This window comes from Aspergillus vadensis (genome assembly GCF_003184925.1).
Source record: "Aspergillus vadensis CBS 113365 unplaced genomic scaffold BO88scaffold_10, whole genome shotgun sequence".
Classification (NCBI taxonomy): domain Eukaryota; kingdom Fungi; phylum Ascomycota; class Eurotiomycetes; order Eurotiales; family Aspergillaceae; genus Aspergillus; species Aspergillus vadensis.
Genome location: NW_020292048.1, coordinates 814,001 through 827,650, shown reverse-complemented (window position 1 = coordinate 827,650; position 13,650 = coordinate 814,001). Strand labels below are relative to the sequence as shown.

At 50.6% G+C, this 13,650-nt stretch overlaps 4 protein-coding genes across 4 annotated transcripts; 2 read left to right on the top strand and 2 right to left on the bottom strand.

The window, feature by feature from the left end:
• Nucleotides 1–557: 557 nt before the first annotated feature.
• BO88DRAFT_339640 (uncharacterized protein) lies at nt 558–2,352 on the top strand (the record flags this gene model as incomplete). Its single annotated transcript, XM_025703038.1, has 4 exons — nt 558–620; nt 722–904; nt 1,289–2,116; nt 2,209–2,352. The coding sequence occupies 4 exons, from the start codon at nt 558–560 to the stop codon at nt 2,350–2,352; spliced, it is 1,218 nt and encodes a 405-aa protein (XP_025563453.1).
• A 797-nt stretch (nt 2,353–3,149) lies between these two features.
• Nucleotides 3,150–5,107, bottom strand: BO88DRAFT_404671 (autophagy-related protein 27). Its single transcript, XM_025706685.1, has 3 exons — nt 4,407–5,107; nt 3,769–4,327; nt 3,150–3,684 (listed from the first exon to the last, which is right to left on the bottom strand). Exons 1-3 carry the CDS (start codon nt 4,672–4,674, stop codon nt 3,489–3,491), a joined length of 1,023 nt encoding a protein of 340 aa, XP_025563452.1. The 5' UTR covers nt 4,675–5,107; the 3' UTR covers nt 3,150–3,488.
• Nucleotides 5,108–5,467: 360 nt separating this feature from the next.
• On the top strand, nt 5,468–6,605 carry BO88DRAFT_404670 (tubulin-binding prefolding complex subunit GIM3). Its single transcript, XM_025706684.1, has 4 exons — nt 5,468–5,771; nt 5,836–5,970; nt 6,118–6,185; nt 6,309–6,605. The coding sequence occupies exons 1-4, from the start codon at nt 5,754–5,756 to the stop codon at nt 6,499–6,501; spliced, it is 414 nt and encodes a 137-aa protein (XP_025563451.1). The 5' UTR covers nt 5,468–5,753; the 3' UTR covers nt 6,502–6,605.
• Nucleotides 6,560–9,786, bottom strand: BO88DRAFT_404669 (transcription factor domain-containing protein). Its single transcript, XM_025706683.1, has 4 exons — nt 9,187–9,786; nt 9,018–9,115; nt 8,188–8,961; nt 6,560–8,131 (listed from the first exon to the last, which is right to left on the bottom strand). The coding sequence occupies exons 1-4, from the start codon at nt 9,655–9,657 to the stop codon at nt 7,018–7,020; spliced, it is 2,457 nt and encodes an 818-aa protein (XP_025563450.1). The 5' UTR covers nt 9,658–9,786; the 3' UTR covers nt 6,560–7,017.
• Between the last annotated feature and the right edge of the window lie 3,864 nt (nt 9,787–13,650).

Sequence of the window (13,650 nt, the reverse complement as noted above, 5' to 3'; positions counted from 1 at the left end):
CAGCGAACGACCGTCCGTCTGCTTGTTGGAGCAGCGCTTCTGATTCGTGATACCTGCCCTTTTTTTCCTTCCCGCGTGGAGGAGGGCAGCCCGTATTTCCATTCATTCCCCTCCGTTGCCTTCAGCCTGGTCGACATTCCTATTCCGTCTTGAGAGTGTATAAAAAGCCCCTCTCCTCCATCACCGGCTGCTCTTCCTACTCGCCGTGGTGTTTTTTGTTTTCTTGTGCTTGTATCTTCTGCTCGCCCAATCTACGGGGGATTTGCAACAACTGCCTGACTGGGCATTTGTTCTTGCAGATTATTGCATCGGAACAGCAATACCAAAAAAGCAACAGCTGCTTCATCTTCTCTTTGGACGGGGACTTTAGTGTTTCCCAGAACAGTCCTCTACACCGGCGGTGAAATTCCCTGGTAGAAAGTAGTGTGCACTGTTGATCTTTTCTAAAATCTCGACTCGGATCTGAATCGGAAACGGTTCATTTCTGCTCTTTTCCCTCTGGTGAACCAGCCAGTCATCCAGCCCTGGTTGCTCATTCATCATTACATCAAATCAAGATGTCTCAAAAACCCATCTTCGTGGCTACCCATCCACGCGCCTGCTCTACGGCCTTTGAACGAGTACGCGTGATCCTCGCATTCCATAGTGCCGAAAAAATCAAGAAATCAAAAAAATGAAGCACTCAAAACAAGAAGATAAGAACCTGCTGACACTACAACAGGTCTTCATGACCCGTCGGGATACCATTCAATGTATTCATGAGCCGTTTGGTGATGCCTTCTACTACGGGCCTGAACGCCTGTCGGCCAGATTCGCCGACGACGAACAGGCTCGTTTGGAGAGCGGCTTCAGCCAGTCGACGTTCCAGACCGTCCTGGCTAGAATCGAGCGCGAAGCTTCTGAGGTCCGACCCTTCTTCTTGGTCGCGTTTCTTTCTTTCTGCGTTCTACACTCTCTCATCCCTCTCTGTCTGTCGTTATGCGCCCGGCCGAGGTGAAAATCCCGGCTGGATGGTCCTTGCCCTGCATCGTAGAGGCCAGTTGCCAATCTTTTCCCTCCCCCTCTCCCCCTTGATGGGCTGGGACCTGCGGCATCTGCATGCCTACGCAGGTCCCTCTTCTCTAATTGATGCGCCTTTCCTACAAGCCCATGATCGCACGAGGTAGTCACCTCACTGTCATCGTCAAGATGGCGTCGGATCTCACCAGCCCCAATCGAGCCTTCACACTCTACTTTCCTACATGATTCTTACTCTACTCGGTCGCTACGAGATACTTACCACTAGCAGGGCAAGCGCATTTTCATGAAGGACATCATGCACTACCTCCTCCCGCCATACGGCAAACCCGCCAGCATCGCGCCTTCTCTGAACAGAATCAAGCGTGGCGTGGGCACCGAGTCCAACGGAGAGACTGCTCCCCTTTCGGTCGTTGGCGCCAACGGCACCAACGGCCACCACGCCCAGCAGCTGAATGGCGCAAGCCCAGTCCAGAACGGGACCAAGAATGGGCTGAATGGCCACGCTGTGCTGGACCACTCCACGCCGGTGAAACCGGCCACCACCCGGGAGCCGTACCCGTACGACACGGCAGCCGAGCCTGGCAATCCCACCGTGATGCCCACGGAAATTCTCTCCCAGTTCCATTTTGCCTTCCTCATCCGCGATCCCCACCACAGTGTCCCCTCTTACTTCCGCTGTACCATCCCGCCCCTCGACCAGGTGACGGGCTTTCACAACTATGACCCCTCCGAAGCCGGGTACGACGAGCTGCGTCGCACCTTCGACTACCTGCGTAGCGTGCGCCTGGTTGGCCCCCACATTGCCACACAGGAGCGTGACGCCGACGACATCGACAACAAGCTCCGACCGGTGACGAACGGCCTTAACGGGTACGAATCCGGAGCGGAGATCTGTGTCGTCGACGCCGACGACATGTTGCAGAAGCCGGCGGCCATGATCGAGGCATTCTGTCGTAGCGTTGGTATCGAATATACCCCCGATATGCTGTGCTGGGACACCGAGGAAGACCACCAGGTCGCTCGGGAAAAGTTCGAGAAGTGGCGCGGCTTTCACAACGATGCGATCGAGTCGAAGGGCCTGGTTGCTAGAAAGCATGTAAGTTATCAGTAGACCCTACACAGCTTCATGCGTCCCCCCTGTCTATATGCTATGCAAGTAGTAGTTAGTCACTAACAACCACCCAACAGCCCCATGCCGTCAAGACAGAGGAAGAATGGGACGCCGAATGGCGCAAGAAATATGGCCCAGAGGCAGCAGACCTCATCCGACAGACCGTCGACGCCAACATGGCCGATTACTTGTATCTGAAGCAATTTGCCATGCGCGTGTAGGTGAAGTCGGGTCAGGACAGGTTGTCCTTACGGAGACGGGCCACCATCGGGAGGAAAGAAGGAGAAGAGAGACCACCGGACGAAGAACCGGGGGACCGGATGGATTTAAATAAGAAGAGGAGGAATGATATGAAAAGAGGGGTTAATCCACTCTTTTAACTTCGGAATGGTATGCTGGGTGACGAATGCTCAGGCATGATGAATTCTTAGCTTTGATGACGCCATTTGATGTGATGATGATCTGTGCATGTTGGTTTTATTTTTGATTGATTGATTTGATCGATTTTGTCTGTGATTTCATTTTCATGAGCGATGCATGCATGCAAGTATGTAAAGAAAGGAAGGGTGGGAGATTGAATTTAAATTATGGTGGAATATGATTGATTCGCTATATTAGTGTGCTTCTATGGTAGTGTAGATGTAGATGGTGATGGTGTTGGGTTATACGGGGGAGGAGCAGTAGTAGTAGTAGCGGTCTGACTCGTTGGTTTCACCAACATACCTGCTGTGTGCAATAGGATAGATCATACAGTCAGGAGTGGCTGTTCAATACAAGAATTGTGCTTGGAAACGAAGTTATATTTGTCTTTTACATTTGTGACCTACTGGATATAGAGACTCTGAGGGTCATATTTTGCCTGTTACTTACTTCTCAGCCCGATAAATGAAGGTTTCCATTATTTACTATCTATTGCATACTGTACCTACTACTAAGTACTATTATTTAGAGAATTATTTATGATGATGGTTGCTAAGTACGCTACTATAGTAGATTTAGTGAATGACATGTATTCAGCCGCCTATAGTACTGGTATTAATTATCTTACTTGCTATTCTAGTAGTAGTTATCTTTACTCCTCCGATTTACTACACCCCTGCTTTCCTACATTTTTATTTCTACAGTTGATATAGTTTCCCCTAGTCATCCCTCTCATAGCGATATTCCTTATACATACTATCGTATCATATTCTTTATCCCACCCAATAATAAGTCCACATCCTCGTTATCATAACCATCCTCATCTTCAATACCAGCAACAACCTCATCATCCAACTATTCCCAAGCAAACAACATAACAAACCACACAAAGAAACAAAACGAAAGCAATCAATCAATCAATCAATCTCTATCCCCCCTAAACAGCGCTATACCCCCCTCTAGTTCCCGTCCCTTGCAGCGTATTAACCACTCGCCGTAACCAGTCCTGGAAGAGATAGGGAATATCGCGGATCGTGTCGCCGTGCGGGAGGAGATCCCACCCGCGGGCGCCGTAGCGGTTGTAGTTGAGCCAGGAGCCGAAGATGAGGTATGCTGCGATGCAGAGGAAGAGGCTGTTCAGATGAATCTCGTTAGTCGATCCGGTCTTTAACAAGGATAGTATAAAGGAGAGGGAGGGAGGGAGGGGCAAATCATACATTATAATCAACCAGGTAAAGAACCCCCAATGACTCGACCCATCACCATTACCACCATCAGGGTTCTTCTCACCCGGCTCATCCCTGTAATTATCGCACGCGTAGCGCGTCCTCCAGTTCAGCTTCAGCACGTAGGTATCATCATCTGCGGGCCCGAAGCTCTTAAACTGCAAACTGCGTCCGCCCTCGGGGATAGTGCCGTTGTCATTATTCTCGTTGTCGCCGTTAGTCTCGTCCGCCCGTTGACTCAGCTGCCACTGCCGACGGCGCTCCTCCTCGGTGTCTTCGGTCGTCTGTAATCCCTCTAATCCCGACCGGTCGGGATCGCACTGGAACTCAATTACGGCGCCCGCGTTCTTCTTCTTCTGTTGTTCTTCGTCGAAGTATTCGCCTCCCGCGAGTTTGACGAGGAGACCTTCCTGTTCGGAATCGAGCTTCTTCAGGCGCGTGATTTCAGCGTCTTTGGTGCCGTGGCCGAGGTGGTCGAGGCCGACGATGGGGAAGACGGTGCTTTCTTCTTTGTGGCTGTCGAGGGCGGTTTTGTATTGGAAGCCGCAGACTGTTTCGTGGTAAGAGTTTTGTTAGTTATGTACGCTAGGAACGATTTCAGGGGATGGTGGTGGACGGGGTAAGCGTACTGTTCTTGGAAGTCGGGCATTTCAGGTGGCCGCGGTGGGCAGCGCCCTTGAGGATATTGCAGATGTTAAGCACGTAGGTTGTGTTGACGACGTAGTCTTCTGTCTCGTCAACGTGGTAGAGCGTGTGTACTCCGCCAAGAGTGCTGAGGTCATATTTGTAGCTGTCGACGATGATGTTGTGGCAGTCGAAGCCGCCGGACGCGGAAGCTAGGCTGGGGAGGAGGGCGGAAGAGAAGAGGAGGGTCGAGAGGCCGGTTGGTATTCGCATGGTGAAGGTTGGATTGTGTGTTTCTGATGGGGAGGAACTGGATTGGTTGAAGGAGGTGATGAAGCTGATAAACAGATAGGTGATGACCGGAGCTCAGCTCGACAGTTAATGGGGTATGAGTGGTAGAGAACAATGAACGGGGAAGTTATCGCTAATATTGAAGCCCCTGGTTTCCAGTTCTGGTCTATAGTTGTGTGCAGAGGAGCTAGGTGCCCCAAAGGAGATGAAAGTGAAGATGGAGATGGAGACGCAACGGTATGGATGGAGCTGTTCCCGACGCGGAGGTCGGCGATGCGGTGGCCGGGAGTCTTGGTTTCTCCGAGGCGAAGCGGATCAATCACCGCTGAACAACCACGATTGAACATTCAACGTCTGCACCTGACTCTTAAGGCACAAGAAAGTTGAAACCGTCAAAGATGATCGTGGAGATGACGGCAAACAATCGAGATGGCTCGGCGATTGGGGTCATCTCTCGTGGCAGCGGCTGAACGTGATCGGCAATGCGGAGGGCACCTGACGGGGATGATGTCACACGACCAGATGGTGTTGGCGATATTCGTCGATGGGGATGGAAGTATCTCGATTTTTGCTGCAAAGGGAATAATGCATAGCATAAGTGTAGTTGTTCATTGTACGGATATGGAATTTGGGGGTGATTCCAAATCAAAATAGCAGCTATATGATATAGTGACAATATGAAACCAATCCAAATGAATCCTATTGCCAGCCTTATACATTTATAGCAGAGTAGAATCACCGCAAATACATCAAGACCATAGCACAATACACATATCACATCCTATGCACCCCAAGTAAACTCCTCCCCTCATCACCCAAAGAACCATTACAGTACAATGCATAAACCCACCCACCACATTACCACCCTTTTATCCTCAGGCACCAACAACGAACCGCACAGACCAACCAAGCCTTGGAAGCCTTGGAAGCCTTGGAAGCCTTGCAGCCTTACAAACCTCAGGCACCCAAAGCCAGCTCCCCTCACAATCATCACATTAATTAATCAATCAAATATCAATCCATCCCCAACCTAACAAACATCCCACCACAACCCCGCCAAGATGATGCAAACTCGCATGGTACATATACACCCCAATTATTCATCCTAAATATTCAAAATTGTCATGCTAATAATGTAACCAGCTCACCAAAGAAGACGAAGCCCTCACGGGCAGCGAGGACAACGAAGTCCGCCGCGAGGATCAAGAAAAGATCAATCGCTTTAGTCGGCTGCACCAGCGCGAGACACTGCTGGAGGAGCAGTTGAAGTTGAAGATGGTATGTTAATTCCTTTTTATTTATTTGTTTTCTTCATTGCCTTGCATTTCCTCAAGTAAATAATAAAAGGGGAATATGGATATGCATATGCATTATATTTCTACCCCTTATGCATGAAATCAACGAGAGGACTAACAATGCCCCCAGAAAGATAAAGAAGATTTAGAAGAAATCTCCACGGAATTGGAGTTGGCGGATGAGGATGAGCTGGTGCCGTAAGTTTTTCTTTTCTTTTTTTCTTTTTGCTCCCTCTCCCAGCGATCTACTTATCTCTTGCGAGCCGAGGCGAGCTAGAGTTTGAGGAAGAGGGGTTAGGGGATGTGCTAATAGCAATGCAGATACAAAATCGGAGATGCATTCTTCCAGCTCCCCCTTGAAGAGGCCCAGTCTCTGCTGTCGACGGCAACAGAGCAGGTTGATGCCGATGTGGGCAAGCTCGAGGAGGGACTGAGTGATCTGCGGGAGGAGCTGCAGCAGCTCAAGGTGGCTTTGTATGCGCGGTTTGGACGGAGCATCAACCTTGAGACTTAATTATATAGGATCTTGGCTTAGTGTCTACTGCTGTTGTTCGTGTAATAATGAGACAGAGTGATGATGATTGCATTAGCATTAGCATTAGCACCCCCAATTGTAAACGCTAGTCCAATATGCACTATGCTATTGAATATAAATGTAATGGCTGAAAGGACAAGGAGAGAGGTGTGTAAGTCTAGGTTCGGCTATACACGCGTGTACTGTATACAAAAAGTCCAACATTATATCTACGTCGGTAAAACATCGCAGCTGATTCGTAATCCATGATCTCATCTCACATGCCTGTGGGGTTCTCCCACAATTGCCGGAACAGTAATACAAGTTTTGAGTAGGACAAGGGTCTTGTCCGGTCTGAGGGAAACGGGCCCCTCGCGTGCTCGCTCTCATGGCGCGGCCGGTGAGTCGCCTTCGTAGCGAGTCCGAACGTTAAGCTTCGGCCGTATTAAATGAAGGATTTGATTTTTATAATGCTCATATCTGCCACATCGTGAAGTGGCATCATCGCGAGCGGTCTCAGATAATGCTCGCGATGGTCATGCGCGAATGAGACGAGCTCGACTGCGGAGTCGTCGCATCAGAGCTCGCGGTGGCTGATTCCGGCCCAAGATATGCCGATTCCGCGGGCTTGGTACGATGCTGAAGATCTTGTTGTTGCTGTTGCTGCTGTTGTCTCTCGTGGAGGTATTGCACCGTCTGCTCTACCCACTTCCACCCCTCCCACCCTTCTGGCCCTGCGTTGGCCTCTGGATGGGGATATGCCACCGGGCTGCTAACTTTGGGCGACATCACTTCCAGCTGTGAGCCGGTCTCACTGCCCTGCCAAACCCAGTTACCTTCGGCGCTTCCTTGCATGTCGCCGGATACATAAACCATCAACTCTTCGTCACGCTCGAGCACTGCTAATTCGTTGCGCCGTAGCCGGTCCAAAACCACTTTGAGGAAGAACGCAAGATAGCGTCCACAGGCCATATTCACGGCACGCGAATCACCAATAGTAGTACACGCCTGGACACAGACGAGAGCAGGAGCGAAATCCTGGCGAAAGAGGAGTAGAAGTGCACAGCGCCAGAGGTGCACACACAGCATGGTTCCTGCGGAGGACGCCAGCAGGGGCCTCCAGTCGTCACCGTTCGTGGCCGTAAATCCACTTCCAGGGCTGGATGGCGGTCGCATACAGCGGGAAAGTAAGCGAGCGGTATCCTGGGCGGTGGAAACACAATAGTCCAAGGATGATGTTCGAGTTTCAGGAGGACAGAAAGGAGAGATATTATGACGGTGGAGGATCAGGCGAGCATTTTGGAGGTAGAGAATCGGGGCGAGGGTGCGGGGGTCGAGATACTGGTCGGCTGTAGGGTGATATTGAGGAGGGAAGGTTGCGAGGCAGGTGCTAAAGTGTCGTTCGAAAGTTTCAAGAGTTCCAAGACTCATTGTCGGACTTTTCAACGTTCGGGACAGCTGGCCGATTGATCGAACCACATGAATGGTGGCCAGTAATGGGGACGTCTGGGGGCTTTCCGGCACCACGCCCCCGTCTGAAAGATATTGCTCGTCGATGGGACACGGGAGGCCCACGTCGCAGTCTTGATCGTTGATGAGAACTGGTTTTCCCATCTCCAAAGCGAGAAGCCTGCAATTACTGTTAGCCGGATATCGAATGGGTGAACCATCGCTGGCAGCTCATACCTATCCCAGGTGTACATCCCCCACCATAACCGCTTCCGCATCTCGCCTTCCAGAGGGGGCCAAGGGCCCGACTCCAAATGCAGGCCAATCTCCTGCGCGACTCGGATTGCTGACCCAATCCAGACCCAACTCGCCGACTGCGAATTAACCTCGTACAAGAAAATGCTGACCAGCAGCGCCGCCCGTGCCTGGTCCAGGGTGAAGTTGTCCTGCCATACATCAATCACCCCGCAACTAACGGTCACGAATTCTTTGCCTTCCTGTTCCCGATTCGCTTCCAGGGTGTGCAAACGCCCACATGCAAAGACTCCAAATAGAACCGCGGCCCATTCACGGGGCACGCCGAGGAGGGTTCCTGCTTGGTAGACCTCCTCAAACTGGGCGACAAAAGTCGGCCAATGAATTACAGGCAGGACGGAGTGAATGCAAGCGTAATACTGTCCCAGCAAGCGATTGGCCAGCTCCTTTGGGGGAAGGCGTGGAGGATCAGCGGTGATCAAGGACTTGGGGCCTGGCTGACGGTATGGAGGTGGCACCCTCAGGATCCCTTTGCCGTATTTTCGCAGATTTGCGCGAGCCTCGGCCAGATCCTGCATCACAGGCGCTTGTGGCCGGCGCGGGGGACGATACCCGGCGTCCGGAAGCTTTAGCTGAGGCTGCCCCGCACCATCAATATCCAGATCCATCAGATTGTCCGATCGTAACATGCCCGACCGAAGTTGCTGTAGTTGTTGCTTGGTCGACAGCAGCTGCTTTTCGAGGTCTTGGACTTGCCTGCAGTCAGATTAGAAAGGCAAGATTCCCACAAATACAACAGCCACGGCACGAACTTGATTGAAGACATGCGTCGATTCGTCTCCTTTGTAAACTGGCAGCGCACCTTACGGTTGGTGCATTCTGTGCAACTGGACGACTCGGAGGCGTCACACTAACTGGAATGAGCCATGCTGGGTTCACGAGGGTGACCACCAGGGTCACCTTCAATGCGGCGTAACGTACCTTGACTTTGCGTTCCCGACAGGCATCGCAACTGGGGTCCTTTCTTCGCTGTCGATAGGCCCTCTTTTGTTGCAAAGGCTGCTGTGACTGATGATGGGGGTGCGGTCCAGCCGCAGCACCTCCGCCCATCGGCTGAAGCAATCCGGGACCATTGAGGGGAGGCGCATCGGCGAGCATCGATGCGCCTTCAGCAGGAGAGCCACTCGACTCGTATGAACGAGCGTAGGTGGGAGCAGTCGTAACGGGAGGAGGCGGGGGATTGGGCATATGTTGTGCCAACGGTTGCAGTAGATGGGCCATCCTCAACCCGCTGTCGGGTCGACTCGGCGGAGCGGAGAGTAGAGGAGCAGGTGCGGGCCCATGCGGTTGAAATGGAGCTGGAGGCGAGGTCACCGCGTGCACCGGAGGAAGTTCATATGACCCTCCTGGTTGGTTCGGGCTACTCGAGGAATGATAGTAGTGCGCCTGCATGTCGACACCCGCAATGCAACCTCATAAGGGGGGACACTTTTGGGGGGAGAAGAAGAAGGAGGGGGGTGTGCAAGCCCGGAGCGATTGCGGACCAGACGAAGCTGCCCGCTCGTCCGATGGAAGAAGCACGGAAGGCGGGGGAGAATCTGGATAATACAAAGCGAGCAAAAAAAGGCAGGAAGCACAAGCCGATGGGGAAACCGTCCTTCCTATAGTGTGCAACTCAAAATGCGACACTAGTGCAGAATGATGATAGCTGCAACTGCAACAGCAAACAACGATGGGGAGGGGAAAAGAGGGAGGAATAATTATTGGACCCCGAATCGACGGCAGAAATCCCGAGCGCCAACCCAGAAAGAGGCCCGAGAAAGTGTGGATTGAATCGGGAAGCTGGCCGCAGTGGCAAAAGATGGCAAATGGGGGGATGGAAATCAATCAATCAATGAACTGTCTCGATCGCGCCAAAATTACACCCGAACCAGAGAGCCACAGGGTTCAATATGCTCCAGACCAGAAAGTTAAGTTGGGACGATGGGGCTACCGTGGGGTCATCTAGAAGCGGTAGCTCTCTTGTCGTTGGAGCGGACAGATGGAGATGAGTCGTCCTGTGGGCGCTGATGAAGCCATACAACAGCCAAATAGGAAAGATAGAGATGAAGTAGAAACACCGAGGTAGACGAGCTGCAAGGAACGTGGGCACGAAGCCAAGCACCAGACAAGAGGTCAGGGCACAGCGTTAGGCGAATGTATGATGATTGGTGATAGTACTTTAGGCGGACGCTGAGTTAGAAGATTGGGAAGTTGGCAGACAAGATAAAGTCAAAAATCAATGAATACGCGGGCAAGTTGTTGTTTTCTTTGGCAAAGGAGAGAAGAGGGATAGCAAGGAGGAATAGTAAGTAGTAGTAGTTGTTGTTGTTGTTGTAGTAGTGGTTGTTGTTTTTGTTGTAGTAAGGAAAGAGGAGAAGGGAATGACAGCCCGGGGACCACGAAGGTTGAATATAGTGTCAGAGGAAGAGAATGAGAATGACGGCCAACGACAGTCATGGAAGGGATGATAAGCCAGTCGTCAGTCAGTCTCAGTCATACTTTGGATGAACTACTAAGAAGAACGAGCAGACGTCGTCAGTCATCCATCCTTCTTCATCGCCGCCTCGGAGCCTCTGGAAATTCCTAAATTTTGTTTATTTTATTTTATTATTTTTTTTTTTTTTTTGATTGGGATAATAATTTTTAATATTATTACTACTGTTTTATTTCATTCGATCCGATTGTTTTCAGTTTAGTCCAGCTTCCCGTTTCCGAGTATCACTTGCCCTCTTCTACTACTAACTACTTACTGCTAGTAACCTACTTACGTCTGGTCGATGAAACAAAGACCCCTACAACACTACTGGAGCAGACTGGCTGTCTTCTCATGAACCTTACTTCTTCAAGAGTATCTGATTGCTACAAACATTCTCACCCATCCCAGACAATTTCCGTCCATTCCGTTGGTAGCAGAACCAGCAAAGAGAGGAGAGGGGGGGAAACACTACAATACCAGGGGGAAAAGGAACAAGCTCGACTCAAGCGCCGCTGCCCACTTTTTGCATGCGACCAGGCCTCGGATGGCGTGCCAGAGCTCCTGCGCCAGGGTCCTATCCATGCCCAGGAATCGGCTCCGAAAGTCTCTCGGCTGACCCCGGTTACAGAGTTTAGTGCTAAGCAGCTCGGCGGTTGACAAAAATATTCAATAATCCCAAAAGCCATGGCTGAAACGAGACCAGGTGCCTACGCAAATCGGATCGAAGGGGGGTGCGGAGATTAGCAAATGAGCTTACTGCAGAAGTCTATCCTTAGGAATCTGTTGCCGACAGCCTTCTTTTTCTATTTTTTAATTTTCATTTTTTCCCTTCCTGGCCCCGGTTCCCGTTGATTGACTGGCGGGTTGGTTTTCCTGCGTGGGCTTTTTTATTTTTTATTTATTCTAATTTTATTTTATTTTTTTACTTCCTACTCTTTTTGACTGGGTTTAATTTTGATTTTATTATTATACCATCTTAATTGTTGTCGTTCTTGTATTCTTTTTACTTCTACGGTCTTTTCTATGTCTTCTTCTACCCTTCATCGCTTATTCAATGCTGATTGATGAAATAATTGCTTTTTCCTGATGGCCAGATGAATTTCAACCTGATCCCACTTTGGGTCAATTCGGAGGGGCAACACGAGCGGGATGACGATGACGATGCTGGGACCAGTTCCGACGGTCCATCTGCTAAAATTGTTATTGTCTCTCGATGCGAATGTTTCTCATATATTAAAAACCACTGGCCCTACGGAATAGCCCGGTGTGTGGGTTCTTTGTTTGATCGTTGCGACTTCTAAATTGCTTCCTGCGCCTCATGGAATTACTATTATTATGGATTACCGAGTTAGCACCTACTACTAGATAGATACTAATCACTTAGTACTAACAACCAGCGCTACAACGGCCCGTCATCGCGTGTGTGTCTCTTTGCTGCACCACAGCCTTCCGGTAACAAGCTCCCGTGTTGGGCTCGCCGTTTTCTTTCCCTACCCCCATTGTCCATCGCTTGGGGGCCTCTTTCTTTCTTTTTTTTCTCGTTGCGCTTACCCGCCCACAGGCTGTTGACTGTTGAGCTGGTTGTTCTTAGTAGAGGATCAGACCTCTGGCTAGATGGGAGTATCCCGAGATCGACAGTGGCAGTGTCTTCCTGGGTACCGGCTACGAGTCCCTACGACCACAACGTGTCCGTCACAATTTCTTTTCACCAGTCTGCTCGTCTTAATTTGGTTTCATTCTACCTTTTCTGTATTTCTATTATTTCTTTATTTCTTTTTCATCTACGGATTGCCCAGGAATTAATGGAAAAAAATATTCTTGGTGAATCCATGGGCCACGAGGTCCCACTCAGGAAAAGGGCGGAACGGCTGAGCTTCCCAGAGGCTGGGACGGAAGAACGGTTGAAAGTAGTTGGAAGGGGATTTTAACTATGGTTCTGACTTCTGACATTCGTCGGTACGGAGAGCAACTCCGTGCTTAAATTCTGACCTGCAGCTGAGGAGGTTCCTTGGCCCTTGACTAGTCTTTTTCTAGTTTGTAATCCATGAGGCGGAATTGACATGGATCAGGTTGTTCTGGGCAGGACTGGCATTTGGCCTTGGCCGGGCTTGGATTGGTACGTCCCTCTCGTCTTCTAGTTCAGCCTGGAACCGCCGTGGTTCGCTGATGATCATCACGGCAACTCCTGGCAGTCCAACTGTTAGCTAGGCTGTCTACAGTAAGCCTGTCCTCTCCTTTCCCCTCCCCATTCTCCATCCATGGATGGAGCCCTGGGAGTCGTCAAAGCCGAGTGGCTTTCCACTTTCCTTCTCCCCCCTCCTCTTCGCATCTACCCATCAGCTTGCTACTTTGGGTTGGTTGGCGTGTCCCAGGAGGTCATAGTGATGACGGAGACATGGAAAGTCAAAGCCGCCTTTACCACCTGGTCGATGGGGCTCCTCAACGGTTTGATTGGATGTTGAAGCGGATCTTTTTTACTATTCTTAATTCTCCTCACCGATGCTGATGGAGTCCGTGTGTTGCTGGTTTCCCCCCCTGAGTGCGTGGGAGGGATGTGCGTGAATTTGGGGATGTGTTTCCTGAAACGTCGTCGGAGGCGCATTTGCCCTCGGGCCGTACAGTTCGATAGTCTCCAGCAGAATGGTTGGCTGTCGGACAGTAACCTGCGCGCGCCACGATTGCCGGACCCTACTTAGTAGTACTACAGGGTACTAGTCAGTGACTCCCGCGGATTGACTCGGATGAACAGGGTGCTACATAACTCTACAGGGTATACGTACATGTCTCCGAGAGTAGAAGAATGTGCAAGGGGAGACAAGACATTCATTCATCAGCAGCAGCATCATTTATATCATTGGTTACTGCTCTACTGTCTACTTCAACCATCCGTACCAGACGAGCAGTTCAGCATCGTTCTGACGATCTAC